This window comes from Falco cherrug, chromosome 4 (assembly GCF_023634085.1).
Source record: "Falco cherrug isolate bFalChe1 chromosome 4, bFalChe1.pri, whole genome shotgun sequence".
Classification (NCBI taxonomy): Eukaryota; Metazoa; Chordata; class Aves; order Falconiformes; family Falconidae; genus Falco; species Falco cherrug.
The window spans coordinates 20,497,786-20,518,879 of record NC_073700.1 but is presented as its reverse complement, the minus strand read 5'-3'; the positions used below and the strand labels follow the sequence as shown (position 1 = coordinate 20,518,879).

Below are 21,094 nucleotides of genomic sequence, written 5' to 3'. Positions count from 1 at the left end.
GTTTGTTTGGTTTTCTAATACTATCAGCTTGTGTAACTAAAACTCTTCAAAATATTATGGAAAGAAAACACAAAGTATCTTTTTTGTTCTTTATTTCTCATCAACTGGTTAATTGCAAGCTGGGACCTGGTTGGACAGGAAAAGCAAATAGGATGAAGTTAAGTTTTAAGGTCTGAAGAGTGAACTTTTGTGTGAATCTGCTTTGTCTCGTGGACTTTGTCTATTTACCAGTGTGTGGATGTTTCATGAAGTAATGTGGAAAAAGGCATATAATTCTGTTTCAATATCTATGTTTTGAATTAGAGTAGGTTAATTACTCATCAGTGTAACACCTTCACTGTACCAACATCAAACCCAGGCATAATTTAGCTTTAAATGACAGTAAACATATCAAACTTGATTCACTACCTTCAGAATGGGTCTTCCATGTACGTGGGGTCTGGAGTTGCTGTTGCTTAAGACTTACTAATGTTAAATCGTATCATGTAATTGCTTAAATTGAAGAAGTTAAAAGAGATTCCGATAAACATTCCCCTGTGAACTTGGGGAAAAATGTGAAGCTGGTTCCTTTGTGGAGTGTTCAATCAGCTTTGAGACATCCATGGGATGCGGGCTGTCTCTGCGGGTAGTGCAAAGTGAGGACCTCTGGCTAGATATAAAGAGGCTCTCAAGTTGTTGATACACAGAGTTGGGGAAAGCGGTGGTCTTAAAAATAAGCAGGATTTTGGAGGACTTTAAATGTAATTCCTTAATTTTTTTTGTCTTGTGACTTCACTGCTTTTGTTGATGTGGAATGACTCTCCGTGGGAAGAGGCTCGGCAGAGTTAAAGGAGTTAAAGCTTTCTTTAGTAGTTACAGCTCTTAAATAGAAGAACTTCAGGGTACCAAGTTCAGAAACTCTGTCGGTTTTATGTTCAGAGAGGGTCTTAACATGGTGATGAGTAAGAGATACAAAGGAGAGATGCTTTGCGACACTGTTCGTGGAAAGATTAGTACACAAGGAGAGTGGCCATTCAATTACTACAGATGCTTTTTGTTCCAGTGAGAAAAGGGGGGACTGAAATAAGTGTAGGGCTAGGGAAGATGCTCTGTAAACCAGAACCAGTCGTGTGGTCTGTGTGCTGGGGAGATTTAGGTCAAGCGCAAGGGATGGATGGGCAGGGAATCGAAGCTGAAAGAGTCAATAAAATGCAGTGAGACAAGAGAATTTGTAATAAAACTCTCCACAGAGCAGTTGCTGGTTCTTCTATTTTAAGCTTTTAGAAATTAATTTTGTTTCAAATGATGCTTTTAACTAAGCCTCTGCTAAGGACACACAAGAGATGACTTTAATCCTACTTAGTGCTGGTTAATGAAGTTTCTCTAAAACTTTCTTCCTCCTTTTTGCGCTCACAGTTCAACTTCATCAGGGTGATTTGTCTGCTGTTGCTACCCCTGTAGAGATGGGGGGGCTGAGGAAGAGCCACAGGCAGCCTCACAACTACTACCTGCAAAGGCTGCTTCCTAATGAGCGGTGCTACCATGCAGCTGTGGAACAAAGATCTAATGAGACCCCAAAGGAGTCAGAGCAACCACAATTTTCCTTAGAGCAACATTTTAAACTTTTCTTTGGAACAATCCACAGTATTGCCTCGTGGGTTTTTGCCTCTGTTCTTTGTCATACTTCTTTAACTGGTCAATTCTTATTTATTTACAGTCTTCAGGTGTGTTAGATGCATTTGCATTTCTTTCAGAAGTGTGCTTCTAGTGCTGGCTCTGTAATATTTCCTGAGGTTTTGTTTTTTTTTTTTCAGAGCCTTTCCAATCTCTAGTATTAAATTGCTCAAATACCTTACTGTCTAGGTTTGTTTGTTTGGATGATGTCAGAGTTCAATTATTAATTTCCTTCAAGTGACAAAATCTATTCTGAGCTCTCATGTTGAGCTGGCACTATGTTTGTGTCAATGGAACAAATATATATGTTGGATTAAAAAAAAAAAACAACAAAAAACCCACACACACAACAGAAAAACCAAAAAAAACCCCAAAAACACATGGTGGTCAAATCTGGCAAAGGATAAGTCTGCCCTTGACTTGATATTTCCATATACCTTTAGCACTTTTGAGTTGGAGTCATCTCAACAGAGACAGATCCAGGTGAACTGGGCTGTCTTGGTATTGGACCAAAGTCTGGAGATGAGCTGATGTTGGAGAAAGAATATCTTGTGCGAAAGTAGCACTTCTGAAGTGGGTTTGTTGTGTTTCTTTTGGATTTTCAAAAGCCTATGATTGTGGCATTTTTCAACTGAATTGTTTGTTTTGGGGTTTTTTATGAGCATGGCAGAGTGAGTGTGTAGTTGCTATATGAAGTGAAAATATTGTAAGAGGCAGTGGCTTGATTCAGCCCACTATGTCAGTATTCCTTACTGAAACAAAGCATATTGGGTAGTTTTTCACAGCTAGTAACTTTGTTTTGAAGGAAATGACAAATGGATATTCCACGCCCACCCCCCAACAACAACAAAAAAACAAAACAAAAAAACCACACAAACAAACCAAAACAAAAAAACTGGGCTACTTGAAGCTGCTGAGGGGCATTCCATGCTCATCAGTGCATCTTCTTTTTATGATGCCCTGTGGAGATGACTTTATCATTAACTAAAGTGTAGATCTTGTAATTTATCAAGATGAGATTCTGGTATTTCTTTTCCTTTGCAAAGATATGCTGACCTCTAGTGTCAGTACATCAATTTTCTGTTTTGTGGTTTGTGATCAATACAGAAAAATAAGTTCTAGGTCTCTGTAGCTCTCCAAAGTTCCAGGACTTTCTGATTAGCTTAGGCTCAGTGACACTATGAATTCCTCTAGCTCAGATTCAAAAGTTGAACTTGTCAGCCAGATCTGACAAGTTCCATTTCTATATATAGAAATAGTAGTTCCCCAAAGGTGGAATTTTTGCTTTTTACACTTGGCTCTGGGTAGTAAAAATTAAGGTCACTGAATAAAATTACTGACTTTTGAACCTTTCCCAAACTTTCTGTTTCTTTCAGATATTCATGTCCATCACTTGCTATGTTATATGATTTGAAAGTACATAGATTTTGGAAAGCAAATTTTGAAGGAAGAAAAATCAAGTTGAATTTTTTTTGTATGTGCTTTCATCCTGTGTAACTTGTTTGGCTGGTGTTGTTTTATTCTCACTGTCCCTTGGCTGTCTTCAACAGACTTCTCAGGGGAACTCATGAGAATTTGGTTATCTCTGAAAGTCAAAGAAATGTATAATAAATAAATTAAATCCATTGTTTTTTTCCTGGTGTGTTTGTACCACTTCACAGGTTTGCTTTCTTACTGTTCTGAAATATCTCTGGCTTCTCCTGAAACAAGAGCACTGTCAAGTACTAGGAAGCATTCTAATTAAAAAAAAAATATATATTTCCTTTTAAATATTCTGTGGGTATTACTCTTTGTTTCTTTACCATCTTTTCCCACCACAGCAGGTGCTGCTTCTTGTTATTCTTTCTGGCCTTTACATACAAAGTGCTCAATTTCTGTGGAGGTAATTTAAGTCCATTTATTTCCAAAAGCACCGCAATGATGTTGTGGATTTGCCCCTTTGCTTCTGCAAAACGAGGGGAGGTAAAATTATTCTTTGCTTTTAATACTGCATTACTCTCAGTTTGTAAGTTGTGACATATTTCAAACATTACAATGAAATGGCAAGGAGCTGAGACCTTCTCTGCGTACTCTTCCTTGCTTCTTTCTGAATGTGGCTGATCTGAAAAACAGCCAGGGTTATCCAGGAGCTTTGAAGGTGACAGAGATGCAACATGGTCATCTGATTTTTGAATCCCTGCATTGGCAGTGAATAGCTTTACAGATTATTTCAGTCTGCTAGATGATTGGAGTAAGTGTGAAATGAAAAGTAACTCACTGCAGCCTTTCTAATATAATAGACACTTATCTGTTACCTCTGATGGGGATCTAATTTTTAGATTGATTAAAAACCTTTTTTTTCCTCTAAAGGGTAAAGGTGAGCTGTAGTGGTACTCGTACTTTTTTTTTTTAATCAGTTTCAAGCAACAAGCATATTCCGGTGCCAAATATTCACTGAGCGTCTATTAACAGCCTAGTACCATCGTCCAACTTGTCAGAGGTGCCGAAGGGAGAAGGCAAGGGAGCGTGTGGTGGGTCTCGTGTTTAGCAGCCCTTCGTGTGCCTGTTGGTGGCACACTGGGATGGCGTTGGCAGAGGAAACCTCCTTTTTAGCTTCCCTTCTTTAATAGGAAGGTTGTAGCTCAAGAATGAACTGGGGAGAAACTTCAAGAATTGTTATACTTTGGTGTCTGCTTGGTGTTAAATGGGTGTGCATATGAACTCACATCTTCCTTTGTAAAGAACTGACGTTATTGAGCATAAGGCAGTGTTTATCTGGTTTAAAGCTATAAATGTGAACGTTAAGTGTCGTGTTTTAAAAATGAAATTTGGGATATTCAGCAATAGGTCCTAGATTAGCAATATATGGCAGAACAGAGAGAAAATGAAGCGTTTAAAGTAATTAAAATCTTACGAGGTTAGCCAGCTGGTAACTACCATTCTTTACTTTAGATATTAAAATTCATTAAAATATAACACAGGCAGTGGTTGGGACGTATTTTTATGATTATATTCCCACATATAAGACTTCTCAATTTATTTAGCTTCAAAGCACTTTTTTTCTGGCCTGAAATGGAGCTGTCATGTTCTGCTTTGCCCAGAAAACTTGAAGAACAAAATCAAATTAATTTAGCTTTTCCATCGGGGCTTGGGTGGTTGTTTTTTTTTTTTTCTTTTTTTCCTTTCCTTGTAAGACTGCAAGAAAGCTGACATAGAGATATACTTTAGTATTCCTACTCTGTCTCCTCCCCGTCTGGCTACCCTCAGGGCTTGGGTGGTTGTTTTTTTTTTTTTCTTTTTTTCCTTTCCTTGTAAGACTGCAAGAAAGCTGACATAGAGATATACTTTAGTATTCCTACTCTGTCTCCTCCCCGTCTGGCTACCCTCACTGCTCAGGGCAGACACTGGAGCTATGAAATAGCTATTTTCCATGGGCTAGGCTGGTGATGCTCAAGTAGGATTTGGCGCTGCAGCCCAAACCTGGGGGTGTCCTGAGATGCTGCCATGCCTGGATGGTGTGGTGCTGGCACAGCCGTGGCTTCAGCTGGCAGTGGGAGCAGCGCGGCCGGGGCTGTGTGCTGGCCAGGTCTTTGGTTGTCCTGCCCAGGGATAACCTCCCTTAGAGAAAGGCTTTGCAGATGGCCCTTGGAATCACAGGGTCGGGGATGACCAAGCCCAGGTTTGCAGTTTCAACAAAAAGTATTTTTTCTTTTCTGTTTAGGTTGGGTTTGTTTGTATGTTTTGAGGGTTTGTTTGTTTTAAGTTCTGAACTGCAGGTTGGACAGAAAATGTTTTTTTTCCCTTATGTGATGTCCTCAGTATGTGTGTCTGATGTCCGGCTTTCTGGCTTCTGGAAGGGAAGAAATATTATGTTGCCAAAGTACTGTTGTACTTTTGTTTGCTTTTTTTAACACACAAACTTACCAGAATTTATTGTACTTAACAAGACTCCTTTTGGAAACCAGTAACGTTTTACTTGCATGTGATAAACTTCAGATCTTAAGTCTATGAGAACTGGGTATGGTTTCTCAAACTGTTTGGGGAATATTCTCCCCTGCCTTGTCATCTTTTAGGTACTTGGGAGTTGCTGTACCCCTACAGTAAGCTTTCCTCTTGCACCAGCTTTGCTGGCAGCAGGTGCCTGCTGAGAGATCGATACCTGTTACTTGAGAGAAATCTGAAGTTTTGGTTTTGTTTGTTTTCTGGTTTAGAAACGCATGGGAAAAGTCAGAAAGCAATACCTCTAACAGAATGGAGGAGAGGGTGCTGCTGTTGGCGCAGTGTGCCTTGCTGCGGAAGCTGATAGCGTACCCTGCGTGAGCCAGGGATCGTAAGATGAGAAAAGATAGGCTTCTTGTGGCAAAGGGCTGTGCAACCTCAGTGGGTTTTTTGAGGAGATTAAATTCTCCTAGTGGATAGTGGGGTGGGGATGTATCAGAGGGGACACTGTATGATCTGTCTTTCTGGGATGCTTAGCCTGAAATTCAGACACTCAGTTTACAGAAGTACTGAAATCTTTTAACTGTCTTGTGAAATAACAGTTCACATGGAAAAATCAAGTTCAAATGTCACAAATTCGGGTCTTCAGAATTCATGCCTGCTTTCTGGACCTTAATATTTCTGTGCATTTGTCTGTGGAGTACTTTAGAAGGAACGGTTTGGTCTGGTCTGTGTGTGCAGAACCTCAAATTTTACCCAGCTGCTCTGCCTCTGAAGAAAGAGGATGCTGTGGAAGTGACACACACAAAATATAAAGGCCACAGTTGTCATGCAACTTGAGAAAATGTACTGTAAAGCTTTATTTGGGCGTGGGGGCTGGGAAGTAAAATGTTATACTCGGGCTAGTAGGGCTTGACAAACTCTTTATCGCCTAGCCAGTGACAGAGGTAGAAATGGAAGCCAGTAAGTAAGTTGTACTATGGGTGTCATTACACCTGATGCTGAGTGTGACAAGCTTATGGGATGATTTTTCCGTTTTTCTGCATCATCAGGCTTCTACAGTGCTGTTACACATACCAAGTACAAATTCAGAATGGGGAAAAAAAAGAATAGATTAGACATGGCTTTAATTAAATCGGGTTTTGCACATGTTCATATTGTTGCTAGCATGGTTGCAAGGCAAGTGCAATGTGAGCTGTCTTGTAACAAATGCATTAAGCTTCTCTGCTTTCTGTATGATTACACCTCGTGTACTCCCTTTCTTTAGAAGTACTGTATCTTACAAAGAAATGAATGCTGGAGATTGGTGGGAAGTAGGAACTACATACAAAATCAGTTTACCCATCAGCTCTGCTCCTACTGGAGTATGTAACTTCCAACACCTCATACATGTACCTAAATGTGATGCATGTATATACCCTCCTGTTGAAGGTCATAGGAAAAAAGAGGAACGTTGGAGGATCTGTCAACTTTTTAATTAACGAGGAAGTCAGTTCTTAGGGATCGTAGAGGGATTCAGTTTTATGTTTGTTCTTTTTAACAGGTTAAACCTGGCTGCTGGAAAGACTGAACATTCAGTTCATCTGGGACTGAACGAGAATTACTGAATTTAGGTGACTGAAGATGCTGCTGCTCTGGAAACAGTTGTTCCTGGTCTCACTTGTTGGCTGTCTTGGAGGTAACAAAATACAATCATCTCTAACTTCCAGTTTAGAGCTATGTATAAATCTCAAGATCCCAGATTTGAACTGTGCTTGAGGAATAGAACAGGAAGGCTTTGAAATGTGACTGTCACATAGAGTTTAAAACCCAAACATGTAATAGATTAAATAATACAAAATATTAACAATGAATGAATTAAAATAACTTTTTTCTCCAAAGTTATTACATAGGAATATGTTTTCAAAGCCAGGAGAAGATACTTGAATGCATTAAAGATTGTTAGTTATTAGTAATGCATGCTTTGTAGGTATGCCGATTGAATAGCTACTATACGTGGTTTTATTTAATTGGTAACTTTAAATTCTTGCTGTAACTGGGGATGGTTGCTACAGCCTTTGTCAAAACTTTGTTTACTTTAAAATGGGTTTATTCATGAGGACTAGTGATATGTTATTGCTGCACTAGTTCAGCAGTTTGGAGCTTTGCTTTTCCTGCTATGCCAGACAATTCTCAGTGTTTGGAACTTTTACTGCTTTTCAGGTCGTCTCTCTCCTGCCACGTTAGCGCTTCTGAATTGTTTTTCTCTATCGAGGTCAATGCTCATAGCAGCAGCAGAAGTCCCTTGCTTCCCTTGTCGATCTCCTCATTCAGCATGCGTTCTGGTTGAGCATCCCTAGTAATACCAAGATGCGTGTGAGGGGGAGAGGCAAGGCGAGGCTCCTGTTCTGTTCTCAGGGGTTGGACTCTTGGCAATTTTGGTGCGTGTTGGTGTTGCCAGGGTTGCAAAGGGCAGGCGTAGCTGATGGAGCCCATATTACCTACACGCATCCTCTTCAGAACAGTCCATGCTACTTCGGGGAGGAGGATAGTACATGTGCATGTACTTTAATTGAAACATGTAAATGAAATGGTTTATAGCCTGGGTCTATTGCAAATAGATGTGTTTTCTTTACAAGAACTCTAATGCAGAGATAGATAGCAGATGCTGTGGTTGGCCTGTGCAGTCACCCAGCTGTGATTACTTACGGATACTGCAGCCTCTTCTCTCATCCCTCTTGCTCCTGTAACCTGTTGTTATGTTCTGGCTGCCCTCAGGAGGATTGAATTGCCGCGTGAGGTGCACAGAAACATAAATGAGTAAGGTATATGGATTTAGCTTTCTACAGAGGCTCAGAAGGCCAGGATTTGTTTTTGGCTTAATCAAAAACTTCAAATAAAGGGAAGCCTTATTATCTGTATAGTGAAAGGTCCTCATATTGCCTCTATCAGATCCAAATGTTTTTCTAGTGAAAAAGAAGATCCCAAGAAACTTAAAAATATAAATTATTTTTCCTGCAGGAGTACTTTACAGGTTTCTGGCTGAAAGGGGTCTTGGGCATTTCTTACACTGCAGCAGTCACACAGGACTTGCACAGAATTACTGGTTGAAGTGAGGGGAGTTGCTTTTCTCTTGTTTAAACTGCAAACTGCTGGGAGCAAAGCTACCTTTTTAGTACGACTTTTGAGTAAATACTGTCTTGCTGCTGGGTCCATCCAAAATCCAGGGACTAAAAATCATTAGCTTCCTAAAGACTTTTTTTCAAAGTGTAGTCTTGCTGGTTTTGATCGCTTGGATATTGTTGTCATATTTATGTTGCAATACTTAGCTAAAAAGTATGAATAACTTTCATGCAGGAAATCACTTCTATTGGTGATAGGCACTGTGTGTGTGATTTGTAGTAGAATTAATGATTATGTTATGTTCATGATTGTTAGATCAGTATTGATGCTAAAAAAAGGCTTAGTTTTTCATCTGCTAAATTTCTTTCTGTAGGTTTTTTGGTTGATAAAAGGTAAGGAAGATAAGGACTAAGAACTTAATCTTGCTGTATTTTTTTAGTTACATTTGTACAATTTCATAGTTATCCTTTGAATCATAACAAACATCTAAGATACAGGTAGTCTAAGAGGGGAAGGCTAAAAAACCCCTAGTATTTCATTCATAGATAACATACAGTAAAACTTTCTTTTGAAAAATGACAATCACTGTACCCTTATTGAAGTTGTATCTTTTTAAATTACAAAGCATGCAAATCTTCCGGCTTGATGTATTGAATTGAAATATGCTCTTTCTTTTAAATGGAAAAAAAAAATATTTGAGATAATGCAGGAGGAAACATCCAGACCCAGGAGGGTAGGCGAACTCTTAAATAGCACGGGGTTCCCCTTGGCTCCCAGGCGCTGCTGATGTGTTATGGGCAGTAATATGAAAAATCTGTAAACACCACTGGTTAGAGAGTGTGAGCGACAACGTCTGCAGAACTATTTGTGTGACACCCTTAAAGCTTTGCTCAGATCACTTTGACCTTTGTAGTGGTTTGTGTGGAGAAGTACATAACCTCCTACAAGGATGAAAGATTTTTCACCCATCTGTTGAAGGACTGTTTTTATCCTTTAATCTTTCTTAGGTTTTTATTTCATGTCATCTTGGTTCTTTTGGGTCGTATTTAAAAGTAACTGAGATGAAAGCAAGTTTTGTTTTTGCTGCCTCTGAAGAAGGTCACCTGAAGGATCTAGGATGAATTGAGAGGTTTCCTATGTTAAACTGTTTTAACACCAAGTGTAGCAACTGACTTCCTGGAAAAACAAACAAACAACATAGTCATAAATGTGTGGTTCTACGCAAATGTAGCGGTAGAAAGAGACATGGTATGGAAGGGGTAACGTTAGGTGCAAATTCACCAAGTCACAACTCTCAAAGCGCAGCATTTTCAGCAGCAAAGTTGGCATTGACAATCATTGAATTTGCTAATAGAAATGCTTGTTATTTAGGTAGCTACTCTACTAGTTGAACATTGAATTTCCAATCACCATTGCAGTACTAAAGAAAATGTTGCTAATACTTTGAGGTACAAGTGATTCTGGTCTTGTGTAATTCTTGTCCCCTTTTCAGCGTTCCTCCTGCTAGCCTTTCTTTGCATCTATTTCAGGTCATCTCCCTTCAATTAGTGTACTTCCCAAATGTCAGCTTAGTAGCCGTGGGGAGTTGGTAGATTGGAGGACCAGCAGGAAGTCAAGCAAAAAGATGTTTTTCGTATTGTCAAAAGCCAGATGTGTTGATGGGACAGGGCTGCTTGGAAGGCTTGAGCACCCATAATTGATATAAAATGTTGAGTCAGGGTTATATATATTGCCATCACTGATAGTGTTGCTTGGAGTTACAGTCAGCACTTGCAGAGACAAGTCTGAGCTACATGTAATTTGCTGAACAGCCTGAACATTTCCAGCTGCTTAACCCATCTCACTCAGAACTTGCCAAAAGGTCTCAATCCTGACATATAGATCTTCTGCTCTTTGGGGGCTGGGCATGTGCTATATGTGAATGTTCCTTGTTTGTTTCAAGTGCTTAGTAGTGTTAGTGGACCTTTGGAACAACAAGCTTCTAAAAATCCACTTGGGAATTCTGCAGTCGAATTTATTTCAAGATGGATTTTGGTAAGAGCACACTGTAAATGTAAAACAAGTTGTTTAACAGTTTTGAGAAAATGACTTCTAACGTGTCATTAAGATAGATTAGCAGGTATTCTGACTCTTTATAGAAAACAATTTTTCCTAATCTCTGCTCGTAAGCAAAGAGACAGTTCTTTTAAGACCTGTCTGCAGTTCAGTGTTACAAAATAACATCATAGCTACAGAGATGGAGATGCTGATGTTGGCTTATAAACCTTGACATTCTCTGTCCTTGCAGATAATGTATTTCGAACTAGTTCCCTTATTGCAGTGTCCTAAATTGAATTGCTTTTCGTTTATCCGATGTGAATCTTCGTAGTTCATCAAAGTGGGGATGTGAGAGTATCTAGTGGAAAAAAAAACAAAAACAAAACACCAGCCCAAACAAAACCCTTGGGGTTTTGTTTATTGATGTATGCTTATATCTGTACGACTAATGATCCTGCATGTTTTTTGTCTGTTTACCTTGGGGAGCAAAAAGGTGATTACTTAACATTAAATATATATGGAGTTTCAAAACTGCTACCTTGTTAGGAAGGGAATTTCAGAACACATGCTTTAGTAGTATTATGTTTAAATTACTCTGAAGAACAACTTCAAAGATAAAAATGAATAAGATATGCAAAACAGCATGAATAGTTAAAGTGCAAAACTAAACTGTGGTCTGTGGTGAAGTCACAGATTGATTCCAGGTGTGTTACAACTTCTAGACTCTTGTATAGACTTCACCCTTCCTGGGTGGACCCAGCTGATGTCCCTTCCCGTGGTGGGGAGCTGGCCAGCAGCTCCCCCATTTCTAGCATGGGGGAGGGTGTGCGCTGCTCTGCTATTGCAGTGGCTGGTGAATATGGTGATCATCTAAGGTAATTAAGGTCAACATCTATTGCATAAGTGTGTAAACTGCTTCTCTGCAGTTTGCATGACAGCTGGCTTTTCTTGCCGCTCTTGCTAATTTTGGCTTTGTTTTCCTGCAGTTTATTGCACTGCTCAACCGGAGAGGAGGAGTAAGCTCCTCCATCGGCCCCAGCTGGCACAAGAGCTGTACATTTTCTCACCCAGCCTTTCACAGCAGCACCTGTGCCAGCACAGGCATTGTTTTTTCAGCTTTCTCATAATTTTCTATTGTTTTGGGCAGTTTTATACTGCTAAAATGGAATGTTCTGTTCTCCCTGGAAAAGTATCTTTTAAAAGTTTCCCTGAGAATTAAAAGGAAGAACAAATTCCGAAGGATGTTCGAGGGGAAAAGAAGAATCTTCTGTGAATCAAGAGAAGGTTCAAAGAAGTGAAACAAGGAGAACTGTGTGTGTAAATGCATAAAACTTTTGTTCTTCAGGAGATGAAAGGGCACGTTTCAAACAGCGTGTCCAGCACGAGGGCTAACTTTCTTGGCTAAACTTCTAACTTGGCACCACAAATAGTATATCCTAATGCTGTCTTGATTGCACTTTATCCAAATAGGCCAAAACAAAGAGTTACCATTAAACTTCATCTTCTAGCCATTACAGGTCTTGGCAAAACAGAAACAAAGAAACCCCAAGAAACAAACAAAACCCCAAACCAGCCAAAAATCTATCTTAACATGCAGAAACTATTTGTATGTTGAAGCCTCGTTCCTGTTCTGTCCTTTTACACTGAAATTTCCCATCAGGGTGTGTGTGTGTGTCTTTCTAAATTCCTTATTTAATGGTCCATTTGAGTTAAAAACTAGATGATGATGTATGCATTTATTGTATGTCAGTTCAGATGTTACATTGTTTTCATTTTTACATTTTGTTTTTCTTCTCAGTCTAATAAGGGAAAAAGCCCTGTTAAACCCTTGGGCTCAGGAATGTCATGTATCAGATCCACAGCTCTCCTCTTTATTAAGTTTAGGAGACTTACAGAATTGGAAATTGTGATTCTTCCCTTTCTTAGTTTTTTCCAAAAAGCATGATAACAAACCTTCCATGTTCTTACTGATTTATTGTTGCTATTAAATTGTGCCACGAGGAAAGCACAAGTACCTGTTTCAGAGGAAAAGCCTGGCTCTCCAGGCATGGAATGCTGTTTTTTTGACGTCGTGGGTGACTTGGGTGTGTGTAAAGGATCTCACCCAGGTTTCTGTTTTGACCCTACATCTTCTGTCGCGTATTGATTTGGAGAGGCAAAAAGGGGATCCTACTGAGAAGTGTGATAAGGATCTCCTTGTTAATATCACTGTACTTGCCCTGGATCTCAAATGTCAGGAATCCTGTAATATCAATGAGGTCAATGTTAGTGTTCATTGTTCATTCTAGCATCCGGTATAATCAGAGACAGACTTGAATTTTTGTGAAAATCTTACTAGCCAGCTGATTTGGAAAGCCAGTGCTTTGTCTTTGTGCCAGGTTTACTGGTGCACTGGTATAGGTTTCCCATCGGTCTGTGATGTGTGTGTGCTTTTTTGGAGTGCTGCTGTAGGATCTGACTACACAACAAATGTGGTCTCAAACTGTGCTACCTTGTGTTTATACGTGCAGTCTCTTATTCAGTATCTGTGGTTGTGTCTTATCTTCCTTTTGATACGTGCTTATGTGGCAAGATGCTCTTTCCTGGTTGCTAAACATCTTTTGAAGGCATGAGTGCTTTTATTTTTCTTCAGTATTTCTTGAAAACAAGGGATATACCAAACATCAAAATGTGGTTGGTTTAATGTAGATGAGGAAATAACTCGTGTTTCTGGTGACATCTTGTATTGAAACTAATCCCATGTAGGAGTATATTTGCAGTCCTAAATGTGTAATGCTTAGTGCAGGCTTCTTGGACGCTGGCAAAATCCCAGCAATACCTTCCCCTGTGCAAAACAGAGACAGCTTTTAAACTTGAAATAATCTTGATTTAGTTTTTGGTGAGGGGTTTCTGTATGTGTGAGTATCTATTTGTAGGGGGAAAAAAAAAACCGCCTACTATGACACCACTCTTGTTAAAATTCAGTTTTCATTAAGTTACAGCATTCAGACAGAACCAGTCTGTATCTTAATGCATAATGATTTTGCATATTAATAGAAGTCTCCTTTTTGTACATTATACATTAATAGTCATAATGTTAAAATGCATCTTTGCCTATAGTGACTGTCAGAATTGTTTAGCTTGAATTGCTCACATATTGTTAACAAGATTCATTACACTGACAGAAAATTTTGTTTACTGATTGACTTAGTTACAAAATAAGGACTTGGTCTTAAGAGTTCTGCTTTTTCTATGAATTGTTTGATGTCATGGGTGCTTCATACAGATCTCATAACAGAAAACAAAATTGCTGCTGTTAATCTGAAAAGGCACCCCCTGTAGATATCCCTTTGTCCTTACACCCAACATACCATCAAGCTTCACTACTCCTCTGTTTTTGTGAACAAAGGATACAGCAAATAACCTCCCAGAGCTTACGTACCAGGCAAGAAATTTGCCCTCCTGCAGGCACCTTTTGTCTATGAACCAGCAGATGGTGGTACCTTACTGGAGACCCAGTTTCACCTCTTGCTATGAAACAGTTGAAAACTTGCCTCTGTCTTCCTGCTGCTACTTCTGCTTTTAATACAACTGTAGTACACGTGCACCTTAGCACTGTGAATTTTTCTGTTCTCAGCCTGCCAGTAGAGCACACTCCAAGAATGGCTTTTTAGGGTTTGTTTTCATTCTTTGCCAATACTGTAAGAAGATGTTGAGCAGCGTTGGAGAACAGCACTTGGAGAATTCCATGCACTTGGAATTAAGCGAGGGAATCAATATAGACTCCTTCATCAGGATCTTTTGTTTTTTCTTGTTACCTATGTGTAAACCTGGGGTGGTCCAAGTAACAGAGAGACTGTCACTGATGTAATGGACTTTCCAAGCTCAGTGGATTTACTAGAGTCTATTCTGATGGTGGGTATGCTCGTATCAGTTACAATATTTAATGCAATGAGTGTGGAAAATGCTGTGACATAAAGTCTCTCTTGAAAAAGAGTTTTAAAATACCTCTTAAGGGTCTCCTCAGTTTCTGCTACATCTTCCAAGCTGAAGAAAACCTTCTGTTGAAAAGCAGCTACTTCTTGCTGCAGATACTGTTTAACCTTTAAGTGAAATCTTTACCTCCAGACAATTAATGCTTCATTTCAACAGGACAAATGTAATCTTTATCTTCATTAATCAAGCTTCTTGCAGATTTTATGACATTTGAATGGAGAAATTCTGGCTAGTGGCAATTCTAACTTGCATAAATTACCAAGAAGAAATTTTAAAGTGCTTGTTCCTGCAATAAAATTTTGTTTTTGCAAATACTACTGGGCATGAAGGTGCATTTGTGCTTACGTGGTTCTTCTGCCTAGTGCAGTTTAAAGTGCAATACAATATAGCAAATAATCTCAATATCTTTTTTTATAAAAGGTTACGGAGCCTGGGTACATTGAATAGTAACCCATAACAGCATACTTACTGAAATCCACAGCCTAAATACTTATTTAATAAAGATGGTGATAACTCCCAGTGCCTCCAGGACTTCTGTTTGCTGAGTTACTTGGTAGAAGGATCATTGCCTGGTATTCAGTATGTGGCTACTTATTTGTGGTATGACTTCAGCCTACTTTTTCACGTGTCTGGGGTGAGAGCTTTTGAAGGTACATAGCCTTCCCTTAGCATGTGGCGTGCCTGCTGCGTAATGAGGGTAGGATGGGAGCCTCTCCACAGATGCTTTTTGGGTTAGCGCGGTCCAGCATTGGCAGCTCAGAGTTTCAGAAGCAGCAAGGTTTTGGAAGTTGTTGCAGGACAGCTGGCTTCCACCCCCATTTCAGGCAACCCTCCTGTCCCAAGGTGGCACAGCGGGACACTAGGGGCTGCCTCTAGGAGCGGCTGTCATCCACTCTCTGCAAGCTGGGATCCTCTTCTGTCTTACAGCATCAGCTTATCTCTTTTTCCTCTGTCCCTCAGCTGCAGCTATTAAAGTCATTCTTCTTTACTTGCCAGGCTGTCTCTACTGAAGAGATAAAAGCTTAAGTTTGGCTGCTTTGCCTGTCTTCTGGTGGTTTGGGTAATGAAATGAAGATAAAGCTTTCACTCATTACCTGAACAGCCATCCTATTGTTTCTTCTGCCTGTCTTTTGATAGCGAACTAGACAACAGCATCCTAGGCTTGCTGTACAGCCATCTTCATTGATTAAACTACCTGCTGAAGTATCTATCGCTGGCTATTGCTAAAGAATAAATGATGACCAAGATGGATGAGTAATCTCATCTAGTGTGATAATTCCTAGAGTTTTGGGTACTATCTTTAATCTTTCATTTCTTTACTACAAAAGAGATTCAGTGGAGCTCGTTAGTTTATGAAGTTACTGCTTTATGAAGGCTAGGGATCTGCGGGTGAGTCATGCTATACAAATACCAAGGTGGGCAAGGGAAACCCTTTTCTCTCCAAGCAGAAAGGGAAAAGATGTTGGTGAGGGAGCACAAGGGGAGAGGACCTTGGGGAAAAGTTTGCTGTGCAGAACATAAGCTCTATCAGCCTCTTACTTCGGAAGCTCAGGACTCTGCAGGGGAAAAAAAAACATGTTAAAGTGGTTGTGAATGACAGTTGAAAAACAGGGAAGGTACACTGTGGTTGAAATCTAAAGCTGAATGAAATGGCAGATGTTGAGGAAAATAAAAGAAGTGAAAATACATACTTAGTTTCATATTTTAAAAAGCCTTCTAGAAGAAACTGTTCTGATTTTGTGGTGTTTTTTTTCTCCATGATCACATTCAAAAGAAATGCTGTGAATTTTAACTTTTGGTCACTTTAAATACAGTGCTGGTAGCCTCTTGGACAAAAGCTTTATTTTTGCCGTAATTAGCCTCTCAGTTTTTTGTTTAATAACAAATGGGACAATGTTAGTCTTTAACTTTTCCAATATAGGATGTACATAGCAGTGATGAGATTTCAGGGGTCAGTATTTGTCAGGGATCAGAACACAATTTTCAAGCTGCGTTTTCAGTAAAAAACAACACGAGGTTGTAAATCAAAACTTAACCTCAACCATATTACTATACGTGTTTGAAAACCTAAGTAAATAAAGGCTCATTTATATTCTTGACTGATTAGCACAATCAGAACTTATTGATGCTAAAATGAAGCAGATTTGCATAACTGTAAACAGAATACTAAAATATAGCTGTCTAATGTAGCATGGTGGTTTTTTCCTTCTTGGATGGAACAAATAGTTACAACTTTCTTCTTGACTTTTTTGGAGTCTTTAACAAAGACAAAAGCATTTCAAACACATACCTTTTGGCAGAAGAGATGACCTTTTTCTAAACAAGTGCTGCTTGCTCTCTTGGAAGAGAAAGCAGAAGATGACATGTAGGTAGATGTGTTTGTGCTTTGCATAGTCAAGGGTCAGACATTCACAAACTGAGAGTGTGGTGGAGAAACATTTGAACATAAAAACCACTTTAACGGAACCAGCTATTCCAATTGTTTGTTGCATTTTAATTCAACAGAGGGGAACAGACATCTGGGAGAACAAGAGGCGGTATGGAGCAATGTTATGCAGCGATACAAAGTAAGGAGCTCTGTGTACTGAAGCCAACTGGATGTTTTCCTGGGGTGTAAAATGAGAAAGCTGGCCTAGCCTGATGCACCAGGGCTGTGGGTTTTAAGGAAACCTGTGTTTCAATTTTGATGGCTATGAGCTTGTGCAGGTGACGAGTTTTCATTCAAATTGTCAGGAAGACATGTAATGGCACTTGCAAGTTTTTGCACCGTTCAAGTGTCTATGTGAACAGAGACTTACTGCATTTTTTTTCTAATACACGTTGAGGGTTGTTCCCATCTCATAAGTGTCATTATGTTAAGAAGTACCAAGTGTGAGCAATTGGTGGATTAGCGTAACTTTTGTTTAGTAGAGGCAACAGACTATGTCAGGGGGGTTATTTTAAATAAGCAGAAAATTTTGCAACTCCTGTGCCGCTCCTCCACCATTGCATACTGGAGAGGTCTGAAATGCCGCCTCGTCCCCACTGAACTGCGAGTCATGCCTTGCAGGAGGCATGTACTTTGCAAAATAATTCAGTGCATCTTTGGGTACTTTGCAGCAGAGGCAAAGGACTGCAAAGAGGAATGTAGCATTCATTTGCCTTTGGCAGTTGTACATTGAGAACTTCAAGATGTTTTAAACCTGAATTAAAAACAGTTTAATTTGCATAGTCAAGGGTAATTAGTGTGTATTTTATCCTGGTTCCCATACAACTATTTATAACTCTGGAAGCAACACAGAAAATCCCAGAATAGTTCAGTGTTGGATTCAGTTAAGGATTCTCCTGTACCTCAGAGGTGACAGGCAAAGGTATTGCTATTGGTAAATAATGGAATGGTAGATGTTATGATCTTGAAGATAAGGCTGTTAGTGTCACGATTTGCCTATTAAAACCAGACATGGGATTTGATTCACACTGATGTCGGTGTACCCCAACATAAAACTTGCAGTGGCATCCTTGGTCATTTTTAGGTGACCTCTGCATAGCTTGGAAGAGCTAAAGTGGAAATAAGAACCAGTCTTTTAAAGCTCTGCTCTATGTTCCAAGGAAATTATTTAGCTGGCTCATTCCAGATTACTTTCTGGTCTTTATGTTGCCGGAGCTCATCTGTCGGTAGAGACTTTATGAATTAGGTCTTTTAAGGTTTGATCACACTTCACATTTTTAAGGTTTGCTGTGTAGGGAGATCATCTGGCACGTTATTTAATGAGTCAAGGCAGCTATGGGGATGTGTAATGGAAGGATATAAGTTTTCCCTACATCTTTCAAAATGTGAAGAAACGTTTATCCTGTATCAACAGCTTAAAAATGGGACAGATTCATTCCTTCCTGTGATGTTTTGTGCTAGCTGGGAAGCGATTCCAGCAAGCTCTGATAAGAGACAGTGTTTTTTGAGATAAACTACTGACATTAATGGTGCCTTGACTTTTTAGGGAGAGGGGGTGGTGTGACAGTTTTTTCTGCCTTCAAAATTTGTAAGAATTGCCTTTGATTGCAGCTGTGGAAAAACCTCAAACTGAATTTACTTCCTAGCCTATGTAAAACTTTATTGCAGATCTGGACTGTAGTTTAAAGAAAGACAATGGTATGGCTGAATTTGTTTTTATATATATATATTTTTGTATATAAAATCTAATGATTCATGTAAAATTCTGGGTCTGTATTCACAGCACTGATGCAGAGTGGGCATATTTTAGCTTATACAAGAGTTTACAAGTGAGTGACAGCAGTGAGCAACATATTGGAAAATATTACTACTTTTTTAAAATTTTTTGGATCTTAACATGAATTATGGTAATCCGTAGTGTATGAAGACAAAATGAAATCGCATAAAAGCACAGAGTCAATGGGGGAGAAAAAGCAGTTGTTGCAGATCATAACCTCATTGGTTGGGGTGACAGTTTCAATTCCATTTGAGTTTTCTCCAGTTCTCATCCTTTTTATGTTGGATTAAGTAACAGTGTTTGTCTTCTTCTTATTCCCATAGCAACCTTATCTTTTTTTCTTTTTTTGATGTAAATCTGCTTGTCTCTTACTGCCTTTCAAAGCAACTAACTTGGGAAGGAAGGGAGCATGGTGAGAAGGAATCAGAGACCTTCTGGCATAGGAAGTAAGAGAAAATATTTTGGTGATAGGTGTGTATATACCATCTTCCCCCCTCCCCCAAGCTATTGATTACATCAGTTTTCGGTGTAGTTTTTTCATGAAGACTTAAACTTTCATGCTGTTTTGCTAGGTTGTCTGGGCAAAACTTTCAAAAAGTCAAAGGCCACTCAAAGGCCAGCCAAAAAGACAGACTTAGTGACCTGTAATGTTATGGCTTGTATAACTTAAGTGCCACTTGCAGTCAAGGAAAGCCTTAGCTCACCATGATTTTGCTCCTTGTGTAACTTGGAATGTCTTAAAAGTTGGGTGCAAGCAGAGGTTTAGCTGGATGCTGTGACCCCCAGCTTAGGGTCCAGCCCTTCTGCCTGCCCATGCCCAGTGGCCCACAGCTGGGAATATCCTGACCTGGGGAGAGTCTCTGAATCCTCCGTATCACAGGGATGAGGCCCCAAGTCAGAGTGTAAAAACCAGTTTGTACAAAAGGGTTCAAAACCTTAGTTGCATCACTTGCCATTTTAAGGCATGAAATCAGGATGAAAAAAGCAACTGTTGCTTTGTCTCTGTACATCTTTTTCTCTTATTAAATATTTCACTTGATTGGACTTGCTTAATATAATAAGTGTCTGAGCTGAAGTGCAATGGGAAGATCATTATGTAAATTGATCTGAAGCCAAATTTTTCTTCCATAGCTGTAATGGAGAGACTTTTAACTGTCTGCACTCCTGACGGCAGCAGCTTGCTGTGAACCAGAGATGCAACACGGTTGCAGCAGTGTTAGTAATGACACTAAGAAAAAAGGCTCTTCTGGAACTGTAGTTCTGCATGCACCTTGTCATTTACCTGCTTTTGGTTGTCCACCAATTCTTTTTTTTTTTTTTTTTTTTTTTAGGAGTTTCTGCCAGAGTCCTGCTGAGACCAGCTTTTCTGCCAAACTTTCTGCATGCATTCCAAGCACATTTATTGTCAGTGGGTGAGGAATGGGCACTTAGATATTAACCCATTACATTTCATCCTCTTAATCTCTTGTGTTTGTTTCTGTAATAGCTATCCAGATTTTGACTATAATTATTCTTGACTTGAACGTTAATTTTGCTACCTTAGAAATTCTTTGAAGGGCAGTAATTTGCTGAAAGTAGGTAGGCCATGTGGTGTCTAGTTCTTAAGTTTTAAGGCTTCCTAATGATACTGGTTGTGGGGTTTGGGGGGAAGGTTTTTTGGGTTGGGAGGGGTTGTTTGTTTGTGGGGCTTATTAAGGTTTTTAAAAACTAATAATTTTCTTTCAATCGCAGAGTATACATAAATATTAAATCAATATGATCCGTTACATTTTTAGCTATTTAGACTTTATGCCTAAATTCTGAAATAGTTTTTAACAGGAGCCTTTTGAAATACTAGTTTTACTTCTGTAGGTGTATTTTTATAAATAATAATTTTGATACTTCCTGTTGTCCAGCACTGTCCACGTGTGTGTGTGTCTGTCCCTGGGTAAAGCTCTAAACAAATATTCTTATATTAATTCTTGCAGATTTTTATTTTCTTTAACAAGATTGATTACTTTCTTAAACCTCTGGAATATGGCTTATTTGTGAAAGAGCTTATATTCACTGAAAAATCAAAGCAAGTCATTACTAGTGGAAGAATTTTAGCCCTTGTGTCTTTTCGTCAGAATTACCCTAATATTCTTGTTTAGCCCACTTAGCATGCTACAGATAATACTTTAAAAACATCTAGATTGCATTAATACCACATTAAGGGCCTGATC

General features: G+C 39.2%; 1 protein-coding gene across 1 annotated transcript in view; it reads left to right on the top strand.

Annotated features, from left to right (window-relative positions):
• Positions 1 to 21,094, top strand: part of LOC102051231 (contactin-3) — a 107,516-nt gene that overhangs the window by 19,479 nt on the left and 66,943 nt on the right. The window contains 1 exon segment of the mRNA XM_055709476.1: positions 7,115 to 7,249. Within this exon segment, the coding sequence (XP_055565451.1) occupies positions 7,195 to 7,249 (55 nt within the window). The 5' untranslated portion in view covers positions 7,115 to 7,194.